General features: G+C 41.0%; 1 protein-coding gene across 2 annotated transcripts; it reads left to right on the top strand.

Annotated features, from left to right (window-relative positions):
• The first annotated feature begins 2,566 nt into the window (after positions 1-2,566).
• PTHLH (parathyroid hormone like hormone) lies at positions 2,567-14,319 on the top strand. Of its 2 annotated transcripts, none has more exons than XM_011222181.3 (4): positions 2,567-2,855; positions 3,385-3,507; positions 9,298-9,720; positions 13,862-14,319. In XM_011222181.3, exons 2-4 carry the CDS (start codon positions 3,407-3,409, stop codon positions 13,869-13,871), a joined length of 534 nt encoding a protein of 177 aa, XP_011220483.2. In that variant the 5' UTR covers positions 2,567-2,855; positions 3,385-3,406; the 3' UTR covers positions 13,872-14,319. The 2 variants fall into 2 exon arrangements, with proteins under 2 accessions (XP_011220483.2, XP_011220485.2); XM_011222183.3 differs by lacking the exon at positions 2,567-2,855 and adding an exon at positions 2,880-3,214.
• The last annotated feature ends 2 nt before the right edge of the window (positions 14,320-14,321 follow it).

Raw genomic sequence — 14,321 nt, 5'->3', positions numbered from 1 at the left:
AATGGGTTATTTTAACATGAATTTAGGAGTAAAAGTATACTTAAAAGTTTAGAAAATCTCTTCTTAAAATTGGCATATAATGATGCCATTGGGGACCGGAAGATGGAAGTCTGGGGCTTGCTCATGGGCTAGGCATTCGTGTAGGTGTGGATCTCACAATGCTAACCTGTCTTCACATGGAAATAGTTCAGCTTAAAGACAGGCCTTCAAACCCTCCTATTTGCTAAGGTGCATTTAAATGATAGCAAGGCCTAAGCAAGCATTCAGCCTCTCTTGGCACTCACTCTATGCCAAAGCACCCCCCACCAAAAAAAAAACAACCCAAAATCCTCCTAGTGTGGAGTCATCTCATTTGTAGTCATGTGTTCTCAGCATTATCCTGGAGGTTATTCAGTTTTTTGGGAACTAGATTATGATGTCAGAAAATATCCTTTCCAGAAAGGCAAAAAGTCAGGGTCCTGAGTATATATTAAGGAGAATTTCTACTCAAAGTAATAAACAGGACAGCTTAGCAGAGGACCTGCTTTCTAATAATTGCCTTTACTGAGAACAGAAAAGCCTCCTTAGGAAGTTTTTAATTCATTTGAGACTTAATTTTACTTTTCTGAAGAAGAGCAACAAAAATTATTTCTGGAACAGACTGCTGAGAACATCCCCTTCGTTTGGCCAGAAGAGCAGAGAAGATTGTAAATCAAGGAAAAGGTGAAGTAATACATTATTAGGAAGTTTCAGGATTCCAAGTATATAAAGACTATTTATTTTTCCTGTGTCTATATTTTCTCTTTTTGTGGAGGAGAGGAAATTCTAAAAATATTTGATAGATGTTTTGCCATTAACACCAGAAAAGTGTGTGGAGAAAAGAAAGGAGGGAGGGAGAGGGGGGTCAATTTTGTTTCATTAGTAGAAAAAGCAACATAAATCAAAGCAGTCTATTGATGGCAGCCTTTAATTTATAGTGTTCTGAGAGTATAATGAATTTACTTAGAGCATAAGTGATTTGATATTTTCAATCTATGTTTTAACCTTTTATTGGGAGAGGGTCGGCTTTTCAAAGCCTGGGTAGTTTGAAATTTGGCTAAGTACCTTTGGGTTTTTTATTGTGGAAGCAAATATTATCATTTTAATATTAAACAACTTGCAAGTATTAAATAGTTCGTTTGTAATTTACTTTTTAAATTTTTTTATAGATTTCCCCCCCTTCAGATCTGATGATTACATTAGGTTCCTGCTTCTTTTTGGAAAGAATTTATTATAAATCAGAAAGTGTCAGAGGTTCAAAGGTTGACATTTCTGAGTGCTGATACTTTGTCTTTTCATGCCATGCAAACAGATCTAACATTTAGAAATTCTTAAACGAGGGAAATTGTGGAAATTCCCAGATTTTTTTTTCCAGTGGGAGGAAGCCAAGTTTTTTAAGTATGGAGTTTAGAGTAATCAAATGAGGGAGAAAGGAGCTTGTGAGAAGGGGTGACTCCCACCCAAACTAAGCAGCTAATGTTAACTGCTAGCTATCTGCACTTAACGAGGGAAAAGGGAGCCGAGATCAGCGAGGGAGAGGGCGCTATTTCACCCACCCTCGTAAAATCTGGGGTGCATCAGCCAGGAAGCCAGGCTTGATAAAGGTCAGGCTCTCGAAATCACCTCAAATCTCCCAATCACACTAGCCTTCTAGAGAGCACAGAAACGTACCAGTGGGGTTCTCCATCTAGAAGACAAACATCCCTTGAATGGTTCCCAACTACCCGCGTTCATTTCAGAAAGATAGAGGAGTCCGTGGGGCGGGCGTTCACATTCGCTGCAATCCTTTCCTAGATGATACTGCCCAGTAATTCAGAGCAGTCTTTCTTCCCCGCCCAATAGTTTGGGAAGAACCCCCTGCTTTCCCTTCGCTTCTCCGAGGCAGAGACGCGTACAGCGATAGTTCCGCTTCATCTGCGGGCTGAAGCTACACGGATAGAGTCATCCCAGAATATGTAACAGGGGACTGGGCGGGTGGGGGTGGGGGTGAGAGAGTAGGTTGTCCGGGAAACAGTGGGTTAGACTCTTGTCGGTGGGCGAAGGGGCGGTGTGCGCTCCCCAGGAGTGTCGGTCCACCTCGGCAATTCAAAAGAGGGTCTCCGTCACGTATGTGGGTTTTCTTGGACCAGCTCCAGATGTCCTCAGCTGTTCTAAGACAGCAAGAAATGCAATCTCGACCTGAAGTCTGAAACCGTTTTTACTCTTCCAAGCGAAGGATCTCCCTCCCTCCTTAGCCGATGCTCCCCACTCAGCGGGTCCCCGGAAAGGGCCGTGGAGGAGGGTTCCCATCTCGCTCCCCAAGCTCCCGGGCGGACTTAGGGCTCTTAAAGCCACGGGCCAACCGCCCGCGACCTCCCCGCGGAGGATTTCGGGCGCCCGCGCTCTCCGGCCCCTGCTCCTTGGCCTCCTCCTTGCCCGTTCGCCCCCGGCGGCCTTGGCGGCCGCGGCGCCCGCGCGTCCAGCCGGGTGCGGCTGGCGCGGCGCGCCGGGAGCCGTGACTGTTCTGGGCCGCCCGCACGCCCTCGGGAACCTCAGCTCGCANCGCCACCTCTTTGCGACTAGCTCACTTCTCCGGCAGGTTTGCCTGGGAGCGTGTGAACATTCCTCTCCTAGGCTTTCAACTCGCCTCCAACCTGCGCCGCCCGGCCAGCATGCCTCCCCGCCCGTGAAGCGGGGCCGCCGCTGCCCTGCCGCTCGGGCCGCCGCCTCCCCTCCGCGCCGCTATTAACCCGCCCTCGTTGCCACCTGGCCCTCCTGATCGACGACACACGCACTTGAAACTTGTTCTCAGGGTGTGTGGAATCAACTTTCCGGAAGCAACCAGCCCACCAGAGGAGGTAGACAGACAGCTATGTATATATATGTGGGTCTCTACAAGTGGCTCTGCAACAAGACGGCCTAGTTCGCAAAGAAGCTGACTTCAGAGGGGGAAACTTTCTTCTCTTTTTAGAAAGGGGTTAGCTCTGCTCCACGAACCTGGGAGAACTGCCGGCCAGATTTAATTAGACATTGATAGGGAAGACGTGTAAACACGCTGCTCATCACTGATGCATATATAAGAGCATTTCATTGTGGTTATTATTTCAGAGGAACGTCTCTGATTTTTGTTTTGGTTTTTTTTTTTTTCCTTTTGGTCCATTTTTTTGCCTGTGTGGCTTTGGAAAAAGCACAGTTGCAGTAGCTGATTCCTAAATAAGTAAGTGCCGAGAGGTTTCAGAGAAAGTTTTTTTTTTTTTTCTTTGCAACTTGGGAGATGCCCTTGGTGTTGAAGAGGTTCTTGAGAGCCAGCTAAAACGGGGAGCGTGGTAGTCCAGGGAGATGGAGATTCCGGACTGACACTTCGGGCCCCTTTCCTCTCTGTTGCAGGTCCCGAGAGCCAGAGGATACGATGCTGCGGAGGCTGGTTCAGCAGTGGAGCGTCGCGGTGTTCCTGCTGAGCTACTCGGTGCCCTCCTGCGGGCGCTCGGTGGAGGAGCTCGGCCGCCGGCTGTAAGTGCCCCGTCCTCCTCAGGGCGCCGGGTGAGGGCCGGGAAGGCCAGTGGGAGAGGCCGCCAGGCTGGGGCGCTGCCGAGGGCTCGCAGCGGTCACTGATGCTCCTTGCCCGACTTAAAAAGCGGGGAGAGCCGGCTACCTGCCGGGGGCCAAGACCGTGTTCTCAACCCCGGCGGGAGCCCTCAAGGGGATACAGCAAGAGACTAATTTTCCATGAGTTTCCGTAAGAGGGAGCGCAGAATGTCCTCTAGACAGAGATCATCTGCCTGTAGTGAAAGGGAAAGGTTATACTTTCAGGACCCGGGAAGGTTTTGAAACCCCGAGGATTACAAGAGACACAACTCGGAAGAAGCTGAGGGAGCCAGGGGACATAGGTCTGTGTGCGTTTGATTTACAGACTGAATGTGGGTGGCAGTTTGTGTGTGAAAAGCAAAAGCCTTACATCTAACTTTATTATGAATGACATAATTTTAAGCATATAAAATGGACCACATTACATAATGAAGGCATATTATATAATAAAGTAGTAACAACTTTGCAATGGCACAACTCCAATGTTAGTATTGATACAGTTCGGGAACACTAGCGTGCTTGACTCCAAAATGAATATTAGGTGTGGAAGCTTGCTTTTTCTTGGAATTATTGCTAACAGTTCTTTAATCTGGAGTCAAATATTTGCATTGTAAGACCAAAAACTTGCATTTTGGCATTCTCATTTGGTGATTCTTTTAAGAATAATTTTGACTTTAACATAATCACACATCCAAGCACACCAGAGAAATATTACCATGTTGTATGACTGAAAAGTTGGAAGAGCGGTCAAGTGACACAATCTTAGTAATCTGTTGGACCTAGCAGTACGTTAATGTGTGTAATACCATCTTTGGGTGATCTTTAAGCTGCAGTGTTCAGGATGGGAAAACCATAAAGTTTGAGAACTGAGAGGAGTTTGCCTCTGGAGAAGGAATTAAGGAGCTTTTACACTAACAATAAAAAGAGCAATATCCAATAATTACAATCAAGTTCATGGTGCTTCCTTGTAAATTCCTGAGGGTGTACAAAAAGGCAACTGTTTTATATGCGCCCTTGGTCTATTATTATTAGAGCAGAAAATCCTTAAATGAAATTACTGTAGACATGTCTGAACCTTGGCACCAAAATGAAAATCTATTACGAATCTCCTAAGGCAAATTGTGTAGAACATTGTACCAAAGATAAAGCTGCATTGTATTCCTCAAATCAGCGTTTTGCTGATGTATTTCTGAAAATTGTCTTCAGACGTTTTGCTCCTTGTAAGACTTGTATTAAATTATTTAAAGTCCATATATAAATATAGATGAAGAGTGAATTTTTAAAAGCACGCTCAAATACTGGCCAAGAAATACTGTCTTGGAACAGAGCCAGTTTTTTCTTTACAGTTGCTTGAGAAATACCTGTTTTCTCTTTTGAGAAACAGTAAATGGACCATGATTAAATCCACAGTTATGACATAAAAATAGTGCTAAGTTGTCCTAAAGGCTATTTTTAACTCTTTCGTTGTTGCACCTTGCAAAATGCACATCAGAAACCATTTAACAGCCAGAGACTCTGTTATAGTTTTGTTTGTGGGTGAAATATAATATTGTAGTTAAACACTCACACTCAGCAGATGGTTATAAAACTACCACAAAACATTCTTATAGTTAATGGCTAATAGATCATCATATTACAGCTATGGTTTTTCATGAAGGCTGAAATCATCAGGAGATGAAGATGTTTCATCAAATTATTACAGCCAAATGGAGTTTAAAAAAACAAGTCATTATTTTTGCATTGCTGCCAAGTAACAGTAAATTCTGTGTGCTAGACAAAACATTAGTCTACTATTACACTAAATCAACCTAATTTCTTGAAAGAAATGTTAACATATAATCAAATCATATTACTCCCCAATTACTTTTCACACCAAGTATTAGGGAAACTGCTTTAGATGTTTTTTCTAACTAGGGACTGACTTTGGGGGGTAGAGGGGGACTACTACAGAAATAACACTTCCTAAGCCATGCAAAGGAGGCAATTATAAGTTGTCATAGTCCAAAAGATTTTAGTTAATGGGGCTAGAATATGAATAAATTGGAGGTTGGAAAGTGAGGCCTATAGACATTCTTGTCCCAATGAACATGACTTTCGGCAGGTAGCAACCTTTGTGTTTAAGTGAGAGAGGGAATTCCAGCAGATTCAGAAACCTAAAACATAATTGGCTGATTTGCTTGGGAGCCAGACTGGGTCTATTCCATTTAATGAAAAGCATAACTTTTGACTGAGTCATTTGGGTTAGAAGGGACTTATGGTGAGTCATCTTCACTCTAACAACCGAACCCTGACTCGTGCATGTGCCACAGAACTTTTCTTCTCAAACCCAGACTGCTTCCTAAGTAGCCCAGCATCAGCACAAGCATGCTGCTCCTTCCTGTGTTGGAAAAGGCAGTCCCGTCACTCCCTTTACTCCCTGCGCTCCTTGAGAGCTCCTTGAATTTAGTCTTCTTCCCTGAAAACTCCCTTGAGAGTGATTTCTCTTTAGAGCAGAAGAGCTATATTTTGACTGAATTTATAGTTATCTATGTTAAGCATTTCCCCCATATTTCTAAAATTTTGTTTACAATAATCAAAGGAGACCATAAATATACCGTATTAGGATTGTAACAAATGCCATGCAAACGACTGTGCTATGGGATGTTTGTAGAAGTATAGAGTAATAGACTATTATTGAGGCCGTATTGATCACTTAAATATTTCAGAATTATCTAAATGGAAAGCCTCCTTAATTTGGATTCATTGCTCCCCACCTGTGTATATCTAGTTTATACATGCCAGTTATTTACCCTTGTGTCAGTTCATGTCTTGTTTTGAAAATAAGTAAAATGCTCTAGGGATCTTATTCCTTGTTGATGATAAAGATGGTATTATATTCCTGATCTTCCAGGGCAGTTGCCCAATCAGAAATTCATTCTTCACGATATTTTAAATGCAGAAGTCTTAGAGCTGTTCCTTGTGTTAACAGCCCTTCAGATGTAGCATTTAAGAAAAATCTGTGTTTTCTAAGATTATGTTAACAGTTACCCCTAAAAGGCAGGAAAAAGCTTGGTACCTCACAAGGGAGATACTATTTTAAACTGGACAGAGTTGTGCCATCATTGTAGACTTTTTATTAAACAGAAGGATAGAATGATCCCTCCTTTTCTCATGGGAACCATCCTGGGAAAGTGCAGTGCTTGGGTTAAGAAGGCACTGTGACTCACAGTTGACAGGCTGGCCAAGATGACAGGCATATATGCCAGGCAGAGGGGGCATATGCAGTGGTGGCCTGATTAGAACAGACCGACCATTAAAAGTTTTGGCTTCGAGTTAAGCTAGAGTGGGCTGTATTATACATTTGGAGAGCAATACAGATGGGGTGGTTATCTGCCAGGAATTGAGAAAGAAAGAATAGCCCCAGATCCTATAAATGATCGCTGGTTAAGAACTTCTTTTAATGGGACATTTTGCTAAATGATACTTATTAAACTGCAATACTTATGAAATATGCAATTAATTCAGACCTATTCTTTAAAAATGTTATTAGAGAGTATAAATATATTGTACCAAAACCTCAAATTTGTATATTATTAAAAGTTTCCAGAATACTAACTGTTGCCATAAAGTAAGTGAATTTTAATCTAGTCACATGTGGCACCTTCAAAAAGGAAGAGAGACTCCTTCATGCCTCATTTAAACCAGGCTCCTGTTAAATTCCTTTCCATTAAGTCATGTCTTTTTTGAACAAGCTGCATGGCTTAAAGTCGGTCCACACACTAAAATACTAAAAGGAAGCTGGTATTCTGGCTATAAGGTCTAGAGAAATAATGCCGGTATTTTCATGTCTTACTCTTCTTTGACTCATAGTATGACTAGAAAATCTCTCAATTTCCCCCAGTGATAATCCAAACTCTAGAAATCCTAGTTCCTTATTTTGGGGGATAAAAATGGCCTTGTTGGAGCAGTAAGCTTGATCTTCAAGGAAACTGATAAATTGCTATCCATTTGCCCACTGTCCTTCATGGTTCCCACCACAGGCTTTTTACCGTATGCCCTTCACTTCTTGTTTCCCTAACATACACTTCCGCTTCCACAGGAGAAGGAATTGAGGTCGTTGAAAGGCAATCTTTGATTTCAGAATCAGAGGACCTGGTTTGTGGATCCCTGGTTCTGTCTATTCTCATTTTGGGGGCAAGGGCAGGTCATTGAATCTCTCTGAACTTCAACTCCCCTATCTATAAAATGAAGACAATGCTATTTTTATTGTCATATTTCTCTGAGGAGTTAACGAAGTTGTACTAATGAAGGCAAATAAGGGATCCAGATACTGTGTGTGAGGGAGGTAAGAATACATGGGAGATAGCCCTGTGAAGTACCCTCAGACACTTGACAGTGAACCACTTGGAAGAGTTATGGAGTGGTAGAAATTGGAGTAAGGTAAGGCAGAGCTGAAGCAGGCATAATATGACTGATTAATGTATGTGATCCCTGCATATGGTTAATAATATACACACAGAATAATATAAGAATATGTGGATGGACATTTACACAAGAGTCAGGGTGCCATCTAAAAGGGTTAATGGGAAATTAGTTTGTTCTTTTCCACTATATTTTCTTTTTTTTTTTTTTAAGATTTTAGTTATTTATTTGACAGAGAGAGAGACAGCCAGCGAGAGAGGGTACACAAGCAGGGGGAGGTGGGAGAGGAAGAAGCAGGCTCATAGCGGAGGAGCCTGATGCAGGGCTCGATCCCATAACGCCGGGATCACGCCCTGAGCCAAAGGCAGAGGCTTAATAGCTGTGCCACCCAGGCGCCCCCACTATATTTTCATTAGTGTTGTTTAAACAGAAAAGTCACTTCATACTTGTTCCTAGAGATATTTTTTAAGACAAAGAGAACAAGTAGAAAAGTGAATGTATCAATTAAGTACTAAGGATAAAACCCTCTGAAATTCTAAATTAAAAAAAAATAACTTGATGCATGGAAAAATAGAATGATCTCAATTTAAACACAAAGAAACCCAATTTAAAGAGACCACCCACTACTTTACAGAAAAATACACATATTTTCTCTCTGACACTTGGCTTTCAAATACAGGTTCTTGGTAGCCTATACTCTACTCCTCATACTAAGATTCAGTCTGTTAGGTAGTTCCCTAGACAGGCTCTACCGCTCACTCCATCTCCAGCCTCTGTTTGCCTTTACTCTTACAGCTTGCTGTTCTTTGAGATTCAGTATTATTATTTTCTTAATAGGAGAGTAGTGGGGGGGGGTGCGTGCACGCATGTGTGCCTGGGCGAGTACTCAAGTAAATTCAACCTCTTTAATTTCACGGGCTAGGACGTCTAGATTTATTTTCCCAACGCAAGTCTGAAAAACGTGAAAAGAAGCTCAGTTTTTTCTGTCCATTGTTGAGAATAACTGAATCATAATGTTTTAAGTTGAGAAGAGAGCACAGAAATCTCTGAATCTGAACTCTGCCTTTTAAATGGAGAAGCCCATGTTCTCACCAAAGTCACAGACCTCGGGAGCGGCATAAATGGGATTTGGGGCTGCAGACTCTGAACTGCCCACACTTCCCTTCCCTCTCTGTTCTTTCCCCACTCACAAGCTTGCTGTCCTTTGTGTAGGACCAACTAGAACACCAAAGGCCTTTCCTCTTGTCTTTGAGGTCTATAGCAACAACTAAAATATTATTATTTTCTTCCTCTTCTGCTGTTTCTTTCTTAAAGCAAAAGAGCTGTGTCTGAACATCAGCTCCTTCATGACAAGGGCAAGTCTATCCAAGACCTACGGCGACGATTCTTCCTTCACCACCTGATCGCGGAAATCCACACAGCTGAAATCAGAGCTACCTCGGAGGTGTCCCCTAACTCCAAGCCTGCTCCCAACACAAAGAACCACCCTGTCCGATTTGGGTCTGATGATGAGGGCAGATACCTAACTCAGGAAACCAACAAGGTGGAGACGTACAAAGAGCAGCCACTGAAGACACCTGGCAAGAAAAAGAAGGGCAAGCCTGGAAAACGCAAGGAGCAGGATAAAAAGAAACGGCGAACTCGGTCTGCCTGGCTAAACTCTGGTGTGGCTGGCAGTGAGCAAGAAGGGGAACACCCCTATGACATCTCGGTGACATCGCTGGACTTCAATTTACGGTAACTGTCTTCTATGCCCCATAGCCTTTCCTTGGTGCTGCTCTCAGCTGGGGTGTCACGTCCCTTCCACCCACCGTGGCTTGAACAAACCTAGAATGTCCTCCCTTTCTGTCCCTCTATCCATTGCGCCACAATTTAAAAGCTTACAAAAGCAAGATGGCCCAGAATATTATCTGCCCTCAGGCGGTGTCCTCCCACCCCCAGAAACACAAACGGGGCCTGGATAACCTGTTTCTCTTCCTCCACCATCACAACCCCCAATGTCTGTCCTCTACTAACGAATTTCTCTTCTGCGTCCGGCTTCAGAAGCCAGGGAGCACCTTCATTATTTGCTGTGGAAGTGTATTTATTTCTCTACTCTTGCACCCTGGGAAACCTCCTTGATCGTTTTTTCATTTCTTACTCCTTTTTTCACTTCAGGGGCGAGCACAGAAGGCTTTGATATGATCTACAAACACTACAGAACTATACCGTACCATAGACAATTCTGAGCCAGTCACATTTTCCATTTAATTTTATTTAATTACACCTTAAATTTATTTTCATTTAAATCGACATTAAACATTTAAACACACACTCTCAATTTATTTAATTAAATTTAACTCTGGTTTCTACCAACTCATGAACAAAAAAAGTCATGAATTCTGAAAATTTTTAAGTTTTGGGAAGGACATAAGTTTTTCTCATGTATCTATTTACCCACTGGCAAGTTGAAATAATTTTTCCAGGGTATTGCAGTAGGAATAATAAGACTTCACATTTACATGGCTTGTTCATCCTTGGCTCACAGATGCAGGTGGTAATGCCATTCACCGACTTCGGGGTCAAATACCTTAAGTTCAAATCTTGGGTCTGAACCTATTAAAGTTCACAACCTTGGGCAAGTTACATGGTCTGTCTAAGACTCACTTTTCTCTTCTGTGAAATGAAAATAATAATTGTAACAACCTCATAGGGCTGGGTGAAGACTAAACGAGATTACATGGGTTACGTGCTTGTCATAGTAAACTATAAAGCGTGACTCGCTGTTTTGGTACTTTTAGATCTTTGGTACTTTTAGATCTAGTGCTGATTGTTCCATCTATCTGGATATGTGTGTTTCTGTGAGGCGAAAAAGCAGCAAATATTAACCTCATTTTATAAACCAGAAAACCAAGGCACTCCATGGTCCTGGGAACTGGAATAGGTAGTTTTGGATTTGTTTCCCTATTTCTGGATATTTGGGCCAGCACTGTGTGAGTGCTGCCTCCTGATTCAGGCATTTCCACCAACAGGATCTTTTCTGTTTGTTTACTTTTCAGTGTAGCCTTTCCGTGGGGTTTGAAAGAAAGAGGAAACCACACAAGGACTTGTCATATGTACATAATGATCTCATTAATTACAGTCCTTTGTTACTTCTCCAGGCCCTCCCTCCAACTAGTAGAGATAGGATTACAGGGTGATGTTTCAAAGGACAGTTTGAACCTACATACCATCACTTGTCTCTTAGATTTAGGTTGACAAACTCACCATTAAATAGCATATAAAATGATAATTATATTGGACAAATATTTCCACTTCAGTAATTAAGGAGTAATGACACTAAAGAAACCGTTAGCAGAGTGAACCACCTATTCTGGAAATGTCTAATGGATCTTTAATGGGTAACAAACCCTGTAAATCTTGGCTCAAAGCACATATTCAGTGTACTTTAAGATAGGATCCTAACTGTGTATATTTATAACTAATGCAACGGCTTTATTGCCAGAACCTATTTTTATCCATTGTCTTACTCTGTGTGTGTGTGTACATACATTTATTAGAGTTCTAAAAACAAAAGTATACTTTTTTAAGGATTTCATTTATTTGGGATTTGAAATGCTCTGAAGTATCTGGGAATTTAATGAAATTCAGCACTCATCAATTCTTACACCCAAAGCTACCCCTATGTTCAAGGAGATCTAGTAAAAATGAGGCAGTGGCCTAATCAAATCCAGACCTAGAACTGAAAGAAATAGAATGTTTCTGCTTTCTCCTTTCTCTTCCCTGGTTGTGAGGGATGTTCATGGAAAGCACTTTTCTTATGGCAGCCTGATGTTTGCCCTCTCCCAGTACAACCCAAGAGAGGTGCAGGGAAGATCGGGGAAATTTAGGAGGGTACTGATGAGACTCTTTGGGGCCATGCAAATGTTCTAATCCAAAGAGAATCTTTTCAGAATAACTATTTTACAGTTTTATAAGCAACCAACCTTTTATTAGTGTCCTCTCTTTAATCTCTTTGCAATATTATACAGTGATCTGATGTTACAGCAAGCACGAATTTTAGTAAGATACATGTAATATTTCGTAAGAGAAACTACTGAGCTAAAACTGGCTCCTCTCACATGAACCAGCGGGAAGTATATCGTTCAAATGTTGGAAATTATATTTTGGAATTTTGATGTTGTAAATGAGATATCCAGATACAGTAGGACTCATTTAATTGAGACCATATATTTTGCCTTGGTAAATATTGACTTAGAAATAATACAAAAGCTTTTCAATATTCAAAAGAGACTCTAAAGTCCGCCAACACACACACACACACACACACACACACACACACACACACACACAAAACATACACATATACTTTCGGGTCATGTTATATGTTTTACTCGGCTATTCCAAAACGTGCCATTATAACAAGCAAACTGGCTGAACAGGGAGAAATATAATTAAAAGATCATTTCCTTGGTCCTTTATTTCTTTTCTCTTTCCTTCCTTCTGAGGAAATAATTGTTCAAAATACTCGTCATTCCTCCCTGCTTGCATTATTCTTAAGTTCAATTCACTAGATACCGTTCAGTACAAAAACATTTTAAAACTGATACAGCACACAAATTATTGACTTTTACAGTCACCTTTTGGGTTTTGTTCATAACATACATCCACCCACCGTTAAAATTGTTAATCATAAATTATTTTCTCTGCAGTTAGGATCTATTTTGCCATTCCAATCAAAACTATTAGTGAAGATGTCAATTTCTTAAAACATTAAAACACCCTAAAAGTTCAACTTGCTTTTCTTTCTTCAAGCTGCACATAAAGTTCCTAACTTGTCAAGAGTTGGCTCTTCCGTAGGTCTCACTCCCATATGGGTCTGCCATGTAAAACTCTGCCCACACTCTGGCTGTGAATGCAATGGCACAGCCAATCGAGTTCCATTCTATAGTTGCTTCTTTAGAAACCACGGAAATAAGACACACAAAGAGAAGAGAAAGGGAGAGAGAAAAGCGAAGAAAATGCTACTGGCCCATCTTAAAATACTGTCACTGCAGTGTTTTAGAAAGGGTTAGAAAACGTGTCAATCCCAGGTGGTAATTTATTCTGCATAATAAACACAGTGAGCTGAAATACTGCTATTTTATACTTTGAAGTCAATTGATTCTTATTCTCTAATTTAAGATGGGCTTTCCCAATTTCTAATTCCAGATCAATTCCAAAAACCATCAGAGCGAGAGACAAATAGTTCTTAGTTTTGACTTCAAAAATTAAAATCCAAAAATAGTTTCATTCATTAGTGTTTAAGAACAGCTAATGGAATGACTAATATCATCAAATCACCAACCGAACATACTGTTCAATTACATATCCTTCCAACATTTACTCCAAATCACACACTCTACTCTCCTACCAGCCATTATCTTACTGAAAGATTGGCCAAATGGAAACCTGAACAGAATAAGCAACCTTTGAATCACCCATGTCAGGCATCGCTGGGCAATAAACTTTTAGCAAGGTCTATTTGATGATGGATTGCACCACCTAGCCTTATTTCCAGACTCTCAAATGTGTCCCTTCTCTTCCCAGACTTGCCAGTTGGCAGCTTTGGAAAATTCTCCCAGAGTCTCCTTTTTCAGACAGAGTACATAGAATTAGAAATGCAGGCCTTTTCTCTTCGTGCACTACATTGATCATTCGATCGTATTGAAGACCCTGACTGTACCAAAGGTTGTGGAGAGTCAGTGGGTTCCACCGATACCTCCTATTGGGAATATTACAAGAAATCCCTGGAATCTTTTCCATTGTAATTCTGTGTTCCTTTACTTTTTATGACTTTTCACTTGTTAAGGAGAATTAACCTATTTTCTCCTCTTCTTTCCCTTCCTTCTCTTTTCAGGAGGCATTGAAATTTTTAGCAAAGACCTTCAGAGGACGTATTACAGAATTCTGTAATAGTGAACATATGGAAAGTATTAGAAATATTTATTGTCTGTAAATACTGTAAATGCATTGGAATAAAACTGTCTTCCCCATTGCTCTATGAAACTGCACATTGGTCATTGTGAATATTTTTTTTTTGCCAAGGCTAATCCAATTATTATTATCACATTTACCATAATTTATTTTGTCAACTGATATATTTATTTTGTAAATGTATCTTGGTGCTGCTGAATTTCTCTATTTTTTTGTAACATAATGCACTTTAGATATACATATCAAGTATGTTGATAAATGACACAATAAAGTGTCTCTATTTTGTGGTTGATTTTAATAATGCCTAAATATAATTATCCAAACTGATTTTCCTCTGTGCATGTAAAAATAGCAGTATTTTAAATTTGTAAAGAATGTCTAAT

The sequence above is a fragment of the Ailuropoda melanoleuca genome, chromosome 16 (genome assembly GCF_002007445.2).
Source record: "Ailuropoda melanoleuca isolate Jingjing chromosome 16, ASM200744v2, whole genome shotgun sequence".
In the NCBI taxonomy this organism is placed as follows: domain Eukaryota; kingdom Metazoa; phylum Chordata; class Mammalia; order Carnivora; family Ursidae; genus Ailuropoda; species Ailuropoda melanoleuca.
Note: the sequence above shows the minus strand (reverse complement) of the source record. Positions and strands in the feature narration are given on the sequence as shown.

Coding starts and splice junctions, on each gene's coding strand:
- PTHLH (XM_011222181.3), top strand. CDS start 3,407: ATGCTGCGGAGGCTGGTTCAGCAGTGGAGCGTCGCGGTGTTCCTGCTG. Junction 3,508..9,297: donor GAGGAGCTCGGCCGCCGGCT/GTAAGTGCCCCG, acceptor TCTTTCTTAAAG/CAAAAGAGCTGTGTCTGAAC.